At 36.7% G+C, this 18,124-nt stretch overlaps 1 protein-coding gene across 2 annotated transcripts in view; it reads right to left on the bottom strand.

Annotated features, from left to right (window-relative positions):
• The window catches only part of LOC149561970 (Vacuolar sorting protein 39), a 205,308-nt gene extending 187,935 nt beyond the window's left edge, over nt 1–17,373 (bottom strand). The window contains exons 1-2 of one of the 2 annotated variants that reach the window (XR_016363881.1): nt 15,884–17,316; nt 2,829–3,110 (exon numbers count right to left, since the gene is read on the bottom strand). Coding sequence is in view for 1 of the 2 variants with exons in the window: in XM_089825494.1 (XP_089681620.1) it covers nt 2,829–3,110; nt 15,884–16,990 (1,389 nt within the window). In the remaining variant the exon portion in view is untranslated. Of the gene's footprint in view, nt 1–2,828; nt 3,111–15,883 lie in introns of both variants that reach the window. The other variant, XM_089825494.1, reaches the window with a different exon arrangement.
• Nucleotides 17,374–18,124: the final 751 nt, after the last annotated feature.

The following is an 18,124-nucleotide window of genomic DNA, read 5'->3' as shown; positions in this document are numbered from 1 at the left end:
AGATTTTGAGGGGTATAAGAAGATATCACTGTGGAATGAGAAGATAGAAAATGGTAAGGGGCATGGAGGCATCACCATTCTAATTAAAGAAACTTGGAGCAAATTTATAAACTTGGAGAAAGAAGATGTAAACAAGCAGTATATATGGATAAAAATAACAGAGAATCAGATTTCTACAATGGTGGTTGTTTGCTACTTCGCCCTAAAAAGGCTCAAAATGTATAAAAAACATAGATTGGATCGAGAAGACCTGTTCACTACACTCAAAAAAGACATAGCAGCCTTTAGCTCTCTAGGGGAAATAATGATAATAGGTGATTTCAATGCTAGAACAGCAAACAACCAAACTCTTAATCTTAAGAAGAGTTACAAAGAAAGCAGAGACCCAGTTTGGCTAGAAGAAGAAGAACAAAAAATTATTAAATGGTCTAAAAATTATTTAGCAGCATGGTAGAACAAAAAATTAGTAAATGGTCTAAAACAGAAGGCAAAAGAGCAAAAGGGCAAGCAGGCTTTAGACCGAAACACTCTACTATAGATCATGGCATCACTCTCAGATATTTGATAGAGAAAGTTTGGGACACTCGGGGAGCTGAGGCTTTCTATTGTTTTGTGGACTTTAAAAAAGCATTTGGCACAATGCCGCGTAACAAACTTTGGGACAGAATGGAGGAGTTGGAAGTTCCTAAAGAACTTAGGTCTACTATTCACAGATTGTATGAACGGGTCAAAGCTAAAATCAGAACGATGGAAGGGCTATTAGAGGATTTTGGAAGCAACATCGGAGTTAAGCAAGGGTGTCCGCTATCTCCAACATTATTTGGGCTCTATATTGACAAGTTAGAGGAATGGATAAACAAGACCAATGGTGAGGGGGTACAGCTGGCCCACTTTGTGATAAGATTGCTCTTATATGCAAATGGTCTCATAATACTTGCTAGAACAGCTAAAGGTTTGAAAGAACACTTGAAAGCACTAGAAAGTTTTTGTCATCAAGTGGAAATGCAAGTGAACGCTAGCAAAACCAAAGTTATGATCTTCTCGCTAAAAAAGAATAGGAGTATACAGGACGAGTTCTTGTTTGAGGGTAACCCTCTTGAGATTGTGGAGTACAATTGTGGAGTACAAATACTTGGGCATAGATTTTTATAACAAACTCAGTTGGGATACATGCAAATCAAAAAGAATCCAAGGGGGCTGGAAGGTGTTATATTCTTTACAAAACAGGTGCAGGAACGGAGAATTATGGGATTGGACGACAATGAAAACTCTTTTTGGTTTGCTGGTCACTCTGGTTATTCTATATGAATGTGAAGTGTAGGGTGGTAGTATGTCCGAACAAAAATGGCAACAGGTAGAAAGAATTCAAAAACACCTCATCACATGCAATCTTAAAGTCAAGACCACAGTGCCATATGAGATCTTATTGGCAGAGGTGGGTTCCTTTCCGTTAGAAGCCGTCGCATTGGTCTGGATGCTAAGCTATTTAAAGAAAACCCAAGGTCTAGAAACACATCACTGGCCCAACCTAATCGTAGAGGAAAAACTTGTCAGGTGGAAAAGAAAATGGATAAAGCAAAATGACAAATGGATGCAAAAATAGGATATCAACATCCATACTTGCCTGGATGACATTAACGAAATAAAGACGGTTGTCATGGAAAAATTTCACAATATTTTATGGATAAGGCATATAGGGCAGAAAAAACCTTATTACATTAAAAAATTTAACCCCACTTCTAGTCATGATGAAAAGGCCTATATAAGAGCACCTATTAATTGGAAAGCAAAAATGTTGATGGCACAAATTAGAACTAATTCGCACCGGCTGCGATGTGAAACTGGTAGATGGCAAGTTCCAAAGGACGAGTGGGCAGACAGAACATGTTTATTCTGTAACATGGGAGCAGTAGTGATGGAGCAGCACTTTGTCAAGGATTGCCTGGCATACAGTGACATCAGATCTGGTTATGCAGAGATATTGTAGAACAAGGACTTCAACTACTTATTCGAGGAAGATCAAGTGAAGAGAACAGCGGCTCTGATTATCAAACTTCAAAGAAGGAGAAACAAGTTAACCAAAACTTTGCAGCTAGATTAGTTTCGCTCCTGCCTTGGGGGGGTGATCGTGTAGGTCCCATAGTCTATTTTAGCCTCGTGGACGTCATTAAAATCTATTATATCATATCATATCAATGATTACCCTCTTGCGGGATCTCAACCAAAGTCAAAGGTGTCTCTAAACTTGTTTTGATAAATATTGTAACCTAGGGAAAAACTTGAGTACTCATAATCTGGGGACATTACACTCACAGTATGGTTCAAAGAGCATCTTAATTAGCAAGGATATTAGAAGCCTTGGACCACAGCCCATTTAGCAAGTTGAAAAGATTATATAATGATATTCAGTTCGCTATCCTTGTATAATCCTGAAGCCATAGCTGTTGTTACAGAAATCACCTGCACAGAAATCTGACTTAATGCATTAAGTGCTTCTATATGGTTCCCATAACCTTTATAATGCCAACATTGCCTCAATCCTTTCAGTAGCTAAGCTGTATTGTGTTAGATTTATTAATTTTACTCCACCTACAAGTTGAAAATTGGCAGCAAGATCCCATGCCAAAAACTACGACTAAAAAATTATAAAAATTCCTACCCATTTCTTTCCCTATTGAAAAGGACCATGATAAACTACAAATTATGGAGCTTTTCTACTACAAGAGGACCTCTAAATGTCAATAAAAATGGTAGATACCTATTCCAGCCCCACAAAATTCTGTATTATTGAAGTGAATAAAACCTGTTAACAGAGATAGTACGCACACCATGGATGACCAGCGATTTGGATAGGGCATTATAAATGGGAAAATCTCTGATGGCTGCATTACTTCCGATCGCAAGAAATGATCTACTGCTTCCTTGAACTGCAGATCAAAAAGCAACTGAAAACCTGCTTGTGCATGAACAAGAGAGAGTGTCTCTCTGGCACCACTCTCTGCCCCCTCTTTTACGCACTCCTCTGCAAGACTGACTGCCTCATCATAATCCTTCTTCCTCAACAGTTCCTTTAATTGTTCCTCTAGAGGTACTTCGAGCAGACAACTCACCTGCCAAATATAACATTCCAAATGGTTTTTAAAAAAAATTGTGATTAAAGGATACAAAAGTAAGGATGATTTGGTGTTTTGGAGCCATTTCTCTTTGTAATAACAGCAAGGATACAAAAGCTGATTTGTTGAATGGACTGATGTACTGAAGCATTGATAGGCCTTTAATCTTGCCAACTATGATATAAGCAAAATTACCACAAAGAAGAGTAATTGCAACACAACAGAAATACTACACAAATCTTGGTGCAACTATGAAAAACTTTTATTCAGTAAAATAACATGCAGCTGAGAACAATAAAGTGCACTTGGTATGTACTATTTGACCACATCATAAACCAAAATAAAATGTACTTCAATCAATGGAGTGATTAAAGACTGTTAATCTTTTTACTTTCTTGGTTAATTATTGTACTTATTGTTAGCAATGTTTTAGGTCAAAATTAAATATCATGCATATAGAGTCAATCACAAAGGGAACAGCAGTTATCGATTGGTCTTTGACCTTGTTTTGCTTCTGGTTTCTGGGAGAGTAGTTCTTGAGAATGAGTCTGAAAATATATTTTCTACAAGGCAGCATCCGTACTATTAGTATTACCCTAGGGTTCACTGGAGTTGACATCCAACTACACAGAAAGCATTCCTTTCTATAAGGAAAGCATTTTCTACCACCTACTTGCCCAAAGGAATTCGTGAAAAAAAATTGAATCATGATTAAGGAATGCGATGATAGAGGACTTGCTGGCTATAATCTTTCCAGTGATTTTGCCATTAGTTTCTAGTTTCTACTTCTCTATTTCCACAAAAACATAGTGATTTCAAGATATTGACTTTGAGATCAGTTGTCTTACCTTATATATAGCTTCCTAACTTTCTTGGGTTTAATCTCTATTTGCAAGGAAAATCCTCAGTGAGTTCAGTGATGACTGTTAATCAGAATAATATGAGCTGGTCAAAAGGCATAGGAGGCAGCCCTCAGATAATTTTTGAGGAAAGTTTATAAAAGGCCCCCCCCCACGCCCCCCCCCAAATAGTATGAGCTGATCAGAATGCTTAGGAGGCAACCTCCTCCTCATTTGAATACAGAGTTGTTGGGGCCTTGTGTTGAGACCTATCCTGTGAAAATTGTGTAGCTGCCACCATTTCATGTAATCTTTCTTCATGTGACCCAGCTTGTGACAATAATTGCACTAAAGACCTGCAAAAAAGACCTTGTTGGGTTTCCAATCAAACTACAAATAAAAAAAACAAAAAACAAAAATGCCTAAAAAACCTAACCAGCAGGCACAGGAACAGCTTCAAGCTTTCAAAATCCTTGAAACTTCTGGAAAAGAAATTCTTGAAGAAATTTTTAGAATTGTAATTTTTTCCAAAAACTAAAAGCTTCAAAGAATTTGAGCCCTCCAATAAGGGAGTCAAAGCTCAAACCCACTCTGATACCATGAAATTGTTAAAGACAGAATGAACAGAGATAACAGAATGATTATTGAATTAGCAACGAACTCTTGTACAGGATTTTAAGGAAGCTGATTATACCATAGTCTAAAAATAGACTTAACTGAGAAAAAATAAAAAGAAAGCCTAAATGACCATCAACTAAGGTTCTAGAAGAACGGTTTAAGTATAGAAAGAACTAAAGATACTAAAAATAATATAATAGACATCCCCAAGTAACTCCTACAATGATAACATCATCCATATAATCAATAAAGTCTGCCAAACTGAACTCAGTGCCACAATTGGTAATGCTAAAGCAAGAACATCACATGGAAGCATCTCTACAAATAGACCAGATTTGCCCCCTTTCTCTGTGCAAAATAGGCTATAATACCAGTCTTCAAGCTCTTGCGCTATCAAGTTGTGCACCCAAAAGATATATGTGCATGAGGATTGAATGTAAGAGGATCAAATATAAAGTTGTACACACTCCTCAACATGTTCACCTCTAAAAATTCCTTTGCAAGGCCTATCTAGAATCCTAGTGCACTAATAGGATCCCAAGCATCGTTATCACTCATCACAAGAGGGAGTCCAACATCAAACCCAAATAGCAAATTGTTATAAGACAATGCAATACCTATATCAAATAAGGGATTGTTCACCAAGTGAACAACACTAGTATGTTGATCAGAACAATATATCTTTGAATAACAAGAGACATGATGTGTGACTCACTCATCATGTATCATATCATGTGTGACTTGCTCCTACTATATCATAGCATGTCTATGCTTAACCCTACTCTCCTCTCTACAAAAAGAGATAGGGCACAATCTCCCTTTTTAATAGTGTTCCACGAGGATGCGTCCCCCATGGTTTTGGGTTCGTAACCATATCGGGGACGAAATGGAGACATGGGGACAAATTTTTGCCATCCCCTGAGTCGTCTCCTTTTTGGCAAATTCAAAAACGCCCCCAAAACACCCAAATTTTTTTTGGTAGGAAACATGGGGACGGCCAGCAGTACCGAGGATGATTTTTCTGTCCCCTATCTGTCCCTAAAACTGCTGACCATCCACTTTTTTCCAGCCAATTTGGTAAAGGTAAAACACCCCCAAAAAATCAATTTTTTAAAACATTTTGCTGTCCGCGCGGGTCCCTAGTCGTCTTAAAGACATAATAAAAATATGCAAACTATATTTGGTCCATTAAAACACTAACTCTTCTACTCATTTTTTGATTTGACATAATTGCTAAGAGGAAGAAAAAATTTTAAAACATAAGAGCAGTAGCAGCAGTGAGGAAAGATTGTGTTTAGTAAGGAAAGATTGCGTTTAGTATTTACCAACTATTTTAGTTGGACTTCTCTTTGTTGCATTCCGATTTCAGCATGATACTTGGAGCCTTTAGACATTTTGATTTTTGCTATATATGTATGTGATATTGTTATAATGGAAGTACTTAGTACTTTCCATTTGATAATATTCCATATATTGGTCTTCTAAAATGTTTATGGTGAATGGTTTATCAATGTTAAAATATGTAAATTTGAATTCTGTCTTTATATATTAAAAAATCCCCTATGTTTTTAATCCCGTCCCCTGAGGTCCCATCCCCTTAATTTTGGCTTCGACACATACTCGTACCAAAAACACGTCCCCATCCCATAGAATGTCCCCATCCCAGAAACTCTATGGAGCATAGCCCTTTTATGATTCCCATCAACCCATATCTCCTGCCTTAGTACTCAAACCTCATCTCCATCAAGCACAGGTTGAGATTACACTCCTCAATATCCTGTAACCGCAGCATACCCAGTACAATGTTCATCTCTCGCAAGTTGATTACATAAACAATCTTACTATAACTTGTAGTCATCAAAACAAAGTGAGATGACATATGTGTCTGGTACAGGTCTGGGTATAGCTATCTAGTATCCTAACTCAAAAACCAGCAAATTCCTCTACTTGAAGACCACACTTGCTAACAAACCCCTCATGAATGTGGGAATGCAATGTTGTCCATCCAACAGCCCTTTGATCTTGAAAGTGGATGTTAGTGGCACTGTGGTGGATAATACTATCGGTGATAGTTTGGCTTCTGGACCAAACTCCAAAGTGACTTTTAAAGCCTCATAACCATTTAAATCAGCTAGCTAATGTGAAGTTTCAGCCTCATCATCATGATAATATACCCACATAGATCGATTTTCATTAACCCTAGGCCTCAAAGGGAAAGAGCGATCTTTGCCATAAGGCTCTCTACACCAATAGAAAAGTTCTCTCCTCAAATCCTCATGAGCTGCCTCATCATGTTTGAAAGTGATTTGTTTATCTTATTAGCAACTAGTGGGTGAATGTAAGGTGGTGGTTTATGCGAAGCTTGCCTCTTAGGAGCTACGAGCTTCTTGCTCCTGGCCTCTTTGATGGCCACACGCAAAATGGCAAGTCAAATGCCTTGAGCCAACCTCTCAATGGCTCTTCTAGTCCCTATGTAAATAGCATGACCAGACATTTCTCTGACACATCAAGAACCATGACAAAGAGTCACAGAAACTCATCAATGAAGGACTCCAAACTACCCACCTCTCTAAGCTGAGCAAGGTCCCGCTAAATAGGATTTTGGATTCTTCTTATCAAATTGCACTATCAGCCTGTCAGCAAACTTGTTGTAATATGATGTAATCCGATTATGATGCAGGTGACCATCCCATGATGCCAAACTTCACCAAATGGATATGAAAACAGTTTTCTTAGATGGGGTTATTGAAGAGGAAGTATACATTGAGCAGCCGGAGGGCTTTATTATTCATGTTAGGGAGTCTCATTTGAATAGGCTGAAAAAGGCAGTATATGCCTTAATCAAACTCCTTGTGCTTGGTATGAGAGAATTGATCACTATCTTCTAAGTTTGGGTATTCATAAGAATGATGCGGATTTGAATTTATACTTATAGGTAAAATGATGACAAAGTGTTGATTTATGTGTTCTATGTTGATGACTTGTTTCCCACTAATAATGATGGTCTCATTGTCAACTGCAAGGAGTGAGCTTTAGAATTTGAAATGAAAGATCTTAGCTTGCTACACTATTTCCTTGGGCTTGAGGTATGGCAAAGAACAAATGAAATTATATTAAGTCAAGATAAATATGCAATTGATATTTTGAAAAGATCCGGCATGTTAGAGTGTAAATCTATGGTGACTCTTATGGAAGCAAAACTTAAAAAGTTACATGACGATGCAGCCACTTTAGATTTGATTGATCCTACTATGTATAGACAATTAATCAGCTCTTTAACATATTTGATGAACACAAGGCCTGACATATGTTATGCAGTTAATACTTTGAGTCAGTCTATGTGTGAGCCAAGGAAAATTCATCTTGTGGCAGCCAAACACATTGAGATATGTTCGTGGTACAGTGAGATATAGCTTGGAATATTCTTCATGTGTAGAGCTGAACTTGTAGGGGTTCTTTGATTCAGATTGGGCAAGATGTGTTCCTGATAGGAAGAGTACTTCAAGATGTTGTTTCACCCTAGGTTCAACTATGATTTCCCGATGCAGCAGGAAACAATCTTGTGTTGCTCAGAGTACAGCTGAAGCAAGACTATGTTGCAGTATGTGTGGCTGCAAGAGAAGCTGTGTGGCTTCGTAAATTGTTTGTAGGTTTTGTTTGGATTGCCTTTGGAACCTACAGTGGTTAAATGATAACCAGAGTTGTAAGAAGCTTTCAGTTAATCCAGTTTTTCATGACAGAACCAAACATTTGAAAATTAAATACCATTATTTGAGGGACATAGTTTAACGCAAAGCAATTGAGCTCAAATACATTTCTACAGAGGAGCAGACTGCAGACATTCTCATCAACCCACTTCCAAGAGTGAAGTTTTGTTACTTCCGGGATAAGCTTGGTATAATGGAGAATGATGCTCTTTCTAAGATAGAGGCTCAGCTTCAATGATTCCTTTCATATATTAACGAGTTATTCTTTGCGAGAGAAGTTCGAGATGCAATCCCTTGTTAATGAGTTCTTCTATGGGAGAGAAGTTCGAGGTGCAATCCCTTGTTAATGAGTTATTCTCTGCAAAAGAAATTCGAGGTGAAATCCCTTGTTCCACCCTCTGAGAGTAGCTATGGTATCCCTTGAGGAAAAAATATTAAAACCCTCCCATAAGAAAGTCATACCTAGATCAACTCCCACTCTAATACCATTAAGGTATTAAAAATTGAATTAATAATTGAATTAGCAATGCACTCTTAAAAAGAGTTTACAAACGCTAAATATATTGTGGTCTAAAAATAGACTAAATTAAGAAAACTAGAAAAAAGCCTATTTGACCATTGACTAAGGTTCTAGAGGAATGAGCTAAATTTAGCATAAACCAAGGATACTAAAAATAACCTAACACAATTGCACCATTTGGATCTATCCTATTAATATGAATTAAATTTCCACCTAATACATCATACAAACTTATTCACTCCCAGAAGTTTCTTAAAATATCATGTAGCTTTATTGCCATCTAAAGTTGAAGAATGCTTCTTTTTTGATAAATGTGCAACAATTTTTTACTGGTTATCTTCTAGTGTTTCAACCCAAAAGTGGGGATCAAATTATAATTTTTTACATGGGATATGGAACTCTATAGTAATGAAGCCAACAAATGCAGGCATTTCTAAAAATCCTCCAAGTCTTTTTAGGGCATAGCCAGATTCTTGGTAACTTCCTGTGTAAGTAAAATTAAAGACTTTCTCAAGATATGGAGTTCTTAAAATATCTCCATGAACTTTGATTGCTTCTACAGGGATACAGATCGCATAATGTTCAGTAAATGAAACTAATAGAAGGGGATTTCATTAAGAAAAAGCATCTCATATTTTCTCCTCAAATTATTAAAAAGTATGACAACACTTTTACTGATTTTTCAGATTATTGATTGTGATGATTATATATTTATTGACTTCTTTGTTCATATATAGTGACATTTTGTGAATTAGCAACCTAAATAACAGAGACAGTATATGGTGGATTTTGTGGCTTTCAGACTGCAATAGAGAATGACAAATCACACACCTCTACCCTCGGTAAAAGCTTATACATTTGTACTAGACAGATTTTTAAAAAACTGTGATCTGTTGAGCTGTTAAAAGGAAAAAGGAACTCAAATGGATGACACTGTTTTCTTACAGAAGCTGGACCAAGCACTAATGAGAAAATGGAGAACAGCCAGATGGAGATGCTAGCTTAGTTTTCTCCTCTGGTACTTTACAGTGCCATCTTCTAATTAGCTGGAATTTTTCACTTGTTTTGTTGCTGTTCAAGGCCAATCTTGAAAAATAACATGCAGAGGAAGAGTGATTTGAGGAGATGCACAAGTAATAAAAGTATGGAGTGCTTGAAGAAGGGCTTGGAAGAATCAAGAGGTGTGCAATTTGTTTTTACCTTTTACTTTATCTCTAAAGCATTCAAAGATGATCAAAATGACAATCAAATACTGCTACAAATGATGATGATACACATTTTCTCTTTAATTACTATCACAAACTCTTAGTTTAAATCATATTCTTTTCTGGATATATCATTAATTCCCTTTCTATTGGATTTTGGCAGTGGTCTCGATGCAGCACCAATCGATAAAAATTTTCATTGGCTCTCTCTTTCCATAGTATTTTTTGTTGAAGATGGTAGCTGCGATAGAGATCTTTATCTCTGGAAATATGAATGTTATTACCGTTATTGTTACATTCAGCTGAAAAAGGACACTATGTTTAAATTGTAATATTAAATGTAATGACGTGTCATTCGACATACATTGAGGCATGGAAACTCAAAGAGTTGTTATTATATTTGTAATAAAGAGTCTTAACTGTAGAGGAAACTCTGTAGTTAAGCGCGCTCAGGCTGGAGTAATACTGGGATGGGTGACCTCCCGGGAAGTCCCGGTGCTTCACCCCTGTGAGCATCACCTAGATCCAATGAGTGCTAAGTGTTCCATTTATTCTCATGAGAGATGGATTCATGTTGAATCACTACTCATGAAATATAGGTCATCAAGTTTGACTCAAAATCACACAGTTAAATCCTGATATTCACATCACAATTTGACTAGCTATGGAAATCATCTCCTACTTATCAATTGATGAGCTTAAGGGGCTTTCTAATGAATGGTTCATAAGGCACAACACTTGGTGAAGGTTTTGCAAATGGGGTTGCAAGCTTTGGATTTAACTGTGGAGGAAACTCTGTAGTTAAGCGCGCTCAGGCTGGAGTAGTACTGGGATGGGTGACCTCCTGGGAAGTCCCGGTGCTTCACCCCTGTGAGCATCACCTAGATCCAATGAGTGCTAAGTGTTCCATTTATTCTCATGAGAGATGGATTCATGTTGAATCACTACTCATGAAACATGGGTCATCGAGTTTGACTCAAAATCACACAGTTAAATCCTGATATTCACATCACAATTTGACTAGCTGTGGAAATCATCTCCTACTTATCAATTGATGAGCTTAAGGGGCTTTAATGAATGGTTCATAAAGCACATTTGCAAGCTTTGGGTTTAACTGTGGAGGAAACTTTGTAGTTAAGCGCACTCAAGCTGGAGTAGTACTGGGATGGGTGACCTCCCGGGAAGTCTCGGTGCTTCACCCCTGTGAGCATCACCTAGATCCAATGAGTGTTAAGTATTCCATTTATTCTCATGAGAGATGGATTCATGTTGAATCACTACTCATGAAACATGGGTCATCGAGTTTGACTCAAAATCACACAGTTAAATCCTGATATTCACATCACAATTTGACTAGCTGTGGAAATCATCTCCTACTTATCAATTGATGAGCTTAAGGGGCTTTCTAATGAATGGTAAAATAAGGCACAACACTTGGTGAAGGTTTTGCAAATGGGGTTGCAAGCTTTGGGTTTAACTGTGGAGGAAACTCTGTAGTTAAGCACGCTCAGGCTGGAGTAGTACTGGGATGGGTGACCTCCCGGGAAGTCCCGGTGCTTCACCCCTGTGAGCATCACCTAGATCCAATGAGTGCTAAGTGTTCCATTTATTCTCATGAGAGATGGATTCATGTTGAATCACTACTCATGAAACATGGGTCATCGAATTTGACTCAAAATCACACAGTTAAATCCTAATATTCACATCACAATTTGACTAGCTGTGGAAATCATCTCCTACTTATCAATAAAGAGTCTTGTTTTGGGAACATGGAGAGACCTTTGGTTGGAATGTGAAGAGTCTCTCCTTAAGTTATTTATATCGCATTAAGCGATAGGTATTGTACACTTGAATTTTATTATCAATAAAATGATAAGTTTTGTTGTGTGGCTGGGTTTTTCCCTTCATTCTAGAAGGGTTTTCTCAGGATATTTCTGGTGTCTTTGTTTCAGTTTTATCTCTTTCTTTTTGCTGGTTATCTTCATTGATTTTTGGGCTCTAGTTTCAACATGGTATCAGAGCTAGGATAGATAACAACTTATAAGTTTTTTTTTCTTATTTCAATATTATGCTTCAGCTTATATATCTGTGGTTGAGTTTTCAGATCCTTAATATTGTTTGTATTAAATTATCTTTTGAATTTTTTTCTACGCCGTCACTTCCAAAAAGTCATATTATGTTTTTCTTTTGCTCAGATCCTATGGTGATGTGCACGACAGGTGGTTCAGTGGCTTCTATCTAATCTCTCATGGGTGGATGTATCTAAATGATGCTCATATTGATTAATTAGGAAGCTTTCTTTGATTTCTATCTCTAATTCTTATGCCGTCTCTTTTTTCGATTTCGTGTGCTAAGAAGAGTCTTTTGGACGTTACCTTTTGTTTGATATTCTTCTCATATAATTGTTTTATGGTGTCATGCGTTCTTCCTTAGGTGATCAATAATTGATCATTTTGGCGTTCCACCATCTATTGATTTTTAGGGAGTTTAATGCCTGCAAATTGATATACCTTCATACTAATATTTCATGTCCATGTTTGTTTGGGAGTTGTATGACGTCTCCACAGAAGGAAAATTGGATCATATTCTTGCATGCTCACATGTGTCTCTTCAGTTTAGAGTTTCTTTTGGTTCTTTCATAATTTTTCAAGCATCTGAACCTGAATATAGCCAAGGTGTCATACTAATAGAAATTATATGGCGTGCTCTTCTTTTGATCGTATATTGCGTGTATGGTCTTTCATTTATTGCTCTCGAGATTTACCGGCTGATAGGCATATTGAAAATACTTAGAGTGGGCATTACTGTATATATTTTCCTAGAATTCTTTCCTCTCTATCCATCTGGTCTATTCAAAGAATTAAGTTATTCAATTCCGATATAGAAGATAAATTGACACGTGATAGAGGATCTTGAGAGTTTAAAGGTTCGAGGTGGAATCGGCATCGAACTTGCTGGAGGCATGGCAAAGATTGGCAAAGAGTATTTTAGCTATATAGGAACCCGTGAGGTCATTGCTGCCATCAATTGGTATTCTGGCAACGTATTTACCTTTGTCAATCCTTTGTGTTTTATTTATTTTATTTTGACAGGCAGGTAATTTGGTGCTTTTGGAAGATGAAAGGATTAATTCCCTCTTTCACTTTGTTTAGTTCATCAGAATTCCTCTATGGACTATAGAGCACTTAGTTTATTGTGTTGTAAGATATTATTTTTGTGTTTGGATTAATACATTTTGGTTTGTATAATCTGTCATATTATATGAGATTCATTATGTTCTGTTGAATAAACAATATTGCTCTGTATATTCTGGATATGTTTTCTTATCATAACAGTAAAGGAAAGGAAAAGCATCTACAACATTACCATGGTGGAATGACAAAATTGCATGAGGTTGGAAAGATAAGTATTGCATGAAATTGAAGAGATAAGTATTCTTATAATGCTATGAGATTTATGGGCATTATTCTGAATCTTTTTGTGTATGTATGAAATTAGACCACAAAGAGATGAGTATTTATGATTATATTGCTCGAAAGAGATTATTTTTAGCATTGATAGTTGATTTTAATAATCTCTTTTGGTAGCAAGATGCAACAAGATAAGGATTATAGCTCTAGAGGGAGATGTCGAGTTTTAGAGGGAGATTTTAACTTCAGAGGGAGGCTTCATAATTAAGATGGAGTGCTTAAGAAATCCCCTTCATTCGCATTTATGATTGTGATGCTTGTGGTATCTATAAAATTTGAGACTTAAATAAAACCAAGTCTTGCTTTTATTATGCCTGTTCCTATTCTTGTGTGAATAAATGAGATTGTAAGATCAGCTATGATAATTCTTTCACTATGTGATAGTGAACATTATGTTGAGAGAGTCCATGATATCATCACATTGAGAGATTTCATGATAAGAGTTGGATGTCATGTTGAGAGATTCTATGACAGTTCATGTTGAGAGAGTCTATGAATAAAGGCTTAGTTGTGAGTACTGCAAATCTTTTCATGTTGAGTGATTCCATGAACATGATTAATTGTTACAGGTTTTTATGTTGAGTGATTCCATGAATGAGTAATTTGTTACAGGTTTCCATGTCAAGTGATTCCATGAATATGAGTAATTGTTGCACAGTTTCATGTTGAGTGATTCCATGAATGTGAGCGATTCTTACAAGTTTTCATAAACCTTATAGGATATATGGAATGAGATTTTATCATTAACATTTTGATTGCAGTCTTGTGTAATTGTTCAACTAAATATCTCTCTCTGGCTAAGAGGGAGTGTTGAAGATGGTAGCTGCGATAAAGATCTTTATCTCTGGAAATATGAACGTAATTACCGTTATTGTTACATTCAGCTGAAAAGGACACTTACATTTATCATTAAATGTAATGACATGTATCATTCGCATGCATTGAGGCATGGAAACTCAAAGAGTTGTTATTATATTTGTAATAAAGAGTCTTCTTTTGGGAATATGGAGAGACCTTCGGTTGGAATGTGAAGAGTCTCTCCTTAAGTTATTTATATCGCATTAAGCGATAGGCATTGTACACTTGAATTCTATTATCAATAAAATGATAAGTTTTGTTATGTGGCTGGGTTTTTCCCTTCATTCTAGAAGGGTTTTCCCAGGATATTTCTTGTGTCTTTGTTTCAGTTTTATCTCTTTCTTTTTGCTAGTTATCTTCATTGATTTATGGGCTCTAGTTTCAACAATTTTCTCATTATGTCTTCATAATATGTGTTGTAGGGGACATAAATATACAGCTTTTAGGAAGGGAAATATCTATGGTAAATATACTGATTAAAAACTGTTGCACTGACAAGAAACATTGAAATGGCCTTGCCCATCTAAAGGTGGGCTTTATTATTATTATTATTCCAATGTTAGTTTCTAATTTGACCTGGCATTTAATTATCCATAATTCATAAAAAATTATACTTTCATGCTACTTTTTTTTGAGGATTTCATAGACCAACTTCATTAAATGTTGAGTATTTCAAAGGTAAATATAGGCTGTTGGTGGTGCAGTTACGAACGGGATCCCATCATTTACGGTGTGAGATAGGGAGGTGGACGGTGCCCAAGGAGGATTGGGAAGAAAGAAAATGCATCTACTGCAGTAAAGGATGTGTTGAAATGGAATGGCACTTCATCTTTGACTGTGTAGCATACCAAGACATCTGGGAGCAGTTCAAGGATGATTTAAAGGAGGGCCAATTACACCAGATTTTTGAGGAAACAAGGCTACATAAAACAGCGAGCTTCTTAAAGTAGATTTATAACAGGGAGGCTGACATTGAAAAGAACGTGAAAAGGGTCCCATAGACTGCCTGGTCTAATGGACATCATTAAAATACCTTCATTCATTCATTCATTCATTAATCACAAATCTTACCATTGCAGCAGAGTTGAGTGCTTTTATAGACAGCGCTTGAGAAGTAATCTGTATCTCCACATTATAAGCATGTGGAATCATGCTATAAAGAATATATAATAATAATATATATGTTCCGTTTACGCTCTCGCAGTGCCACTTGAAACTGTAAATCTTAAAGAAGATGATAGGGGAATTACTAAAGAGCAGAATTTTTGTTCCTCTTTTGCCATCACTCAAATTTGAAGCCCAGCGGATTTTGAGACCTGGATAAAATTCTAGTAAGGATATTTGTATCCGCTGTAAAAAAAAAAATTGTTTGCAAATTCGTCCATTTTGTCTAAATAGTTCGAAATTTTACGAAATGTGTCGAAACATTTGTAAATACTACCGAACTTAACATAAAGTGATATTTTTGAACCATCAAAAGCTTTAAATTTGCTTGATGTTTATGTGGAAGGTTCCTGTAAATCATTTGCAGAATGTCAGTTAAAAAAAAGTACCTTTGACTGCGTAGCAACAACAACGAATTTCCCGTCAATATCATCCGCAATGACTGAATGGCCTGAAGCTGTTAGAGAAAGCGACTGGACTCGAAAGCCTGTTTTCCTATGGTAGACCTCCACCTGCCCATTTTTGGCTGTCACAACATAAGAACCAGTTTGCCCAATAGAATCTGGACTGACTTTGAACACCACGCTTCCAGCCGTAGGCTGCCCCGAGACATTGACAACAATTCCCACATTGTCCACAATGAGAAGTAGCTCTCTGTCGTCATGGAAGGATTTCAGCAGCGGAGGAGGGGCTGCATCTGGCAAGGCAAATATGGGACTGAGATTGGCTCTGCCCTTGCCCTTGCCCTTGCCCTTGCCCATACCCCTTCCCTCTCCCTCTTCCTCTTCCTCCCCAAGGACAATTAGTGCGTACCCGTCCTGTGTCCCCAAAATTATGGAGTTGTCAACCCATCCCATACTCACAACACCTTCCGGACACGCAATTTCGCTCACAACTATGTCCCTCTCCCCCTCGCCCTTCTGCTCTGAATCGACCTCGCATATAAATAGCCTTCTGCCTGCAGCAATAGCCATCTGTGAAGTTTGTGATTTTCTCCCTAATCCTGATCTGTTTGCAGAAACTTTCCGGTTTGTCATTCCAATCTTGTGCAGAAAGCCGTGGGTCTGCTTTGATACATCTTCTTCTTCCTCGTCTCCTTCTCCTCCTTTCTGCCCAGGGCTGAGCATTCGGGTGGTCATGGCCGAGGCTCCTTTTGTAAAGGATAAGGGCCGAAGGGAGCCGTGCAAGTAGCCATCAATCAAGAAAACGGATTCGCCCGCAAGCAAAGCCAATATATTCGAATTCTGGAGAGAATAAATGCCCTTCACCGCAATGCGTCCCACGGCTCTGCACGCTAATAGCACAGTGTCAGATGAAGAAGGATCCCATGATAAGAGGAGGATTTTTCCATTTTCTGTCCCAATGTAGATAAGAATTTCATTGTGCGATAATTTACGCAATGCTGCTGAGCGAATTAGGCAACCAGGGATGCCCCCTGGAATTGTCGCGATGTCTATTTCCGTGCCAATCGTCAAAACACTTCGATCTTTGCCCATATCCAATGGGCACAAGCCTCGCTATTCCCACTGGAATCCAAACTGTCAGCACATATCCTTTGAGTAATTCGCAGTCCCAATGGTTTGAAACGCAGAAATCCTCATCTGCTGGCCTCCCTATGCTGGCTTTCTGCTGACTATGTAGCCTGAATTATTGAAATTGCGAAGAAATCTTTCAAGTTTTCACTCGATATTTTGTGGACCGTTTAGCAGGAGGTAGTAAAACAGGAATAAATTTTTCAACTGTTCAATCAATGTTTTGTGAACTATTTAGCCTGCAACCATTTCTTATAACCATTCAAAGTTTTTCTTGTCAGGTATTCATTGGAATTTTGGAATGGTCACTTCTCTCTATTTGACGTGTGCTTTCTCTGTTATCTCTCGGATACTCAAAGCTTTTCCACCTATATCTATTTTTTTTAAAGAACGAAAATGAAGAGTTGAAGTGCAATATTAATGTGTCAATTTTTAGATCCAAAGTATTGGAATCATTCAATTCAATTTTTCAATTAATTCATCAATCAACTTATAGAATTTAAAGATTAAAAAAAATTTGTATGTTTTTTTAATTTTTTGTTATTTTCTAAATCACATTTTTCGGAGAAAAATCAATTTTCTCCAACAAAAATACAAATATTTTCTAACAAGTCTATCATGCTTAATTACAACTTTATTTTATTGACAAGTGAATTAACTTTTCAAGTTTTACATTGATGTTTATTTTTGTCATTTGTAGGAAAATACAAATATTTTATAACAAGTCTATTATGCATTAATTTATGCATTAATTAGAACTTTACCTTTTCTACATTTGTGACAAGTAAATTAAATTTTCAAAAAAATAATCATTTTTATCTTCCATGTCTAAGCAATATTAATTATCATTATCTATTTTTCTAAATATAGAGTTAAATATTTTATATTTCTTATTTTAAATATATTGATTAGTTTTACATTGATGTTTATTTTTGTCATTTGTAAAATTTTATTTCTTTAAGCTTACACTATATTTTACTAGTTATTATTTTACAATCTTACTCTAAATTTTTTAGACCATTTTACAAGTTGTAAAACTGATACTACCCTCAAACTAATTAAATATTTTGAAAGTTTGAACAGTAATCAACAATTTTT

This window comes from Cupressus sempervirens, chromosome 4, assembly GCF_028749045.1.
Source record: "Cupressus sempervirens isolate cs-2001-9-10 chromosome 4, ASM2874904v1, whole genome shotgun sequence".
NCBI lineage: Eukaryota > Viridiplantae > Streptophyta > Pinopsida > Cupressales > Cupressaceae > Cupressus > Cupressus sempervirens.
The sequence above is the reverse complement of the archived record's forward strand: the minus strand, read 5'-3'. Positions and strand labels throughout refer to the sequence as shown.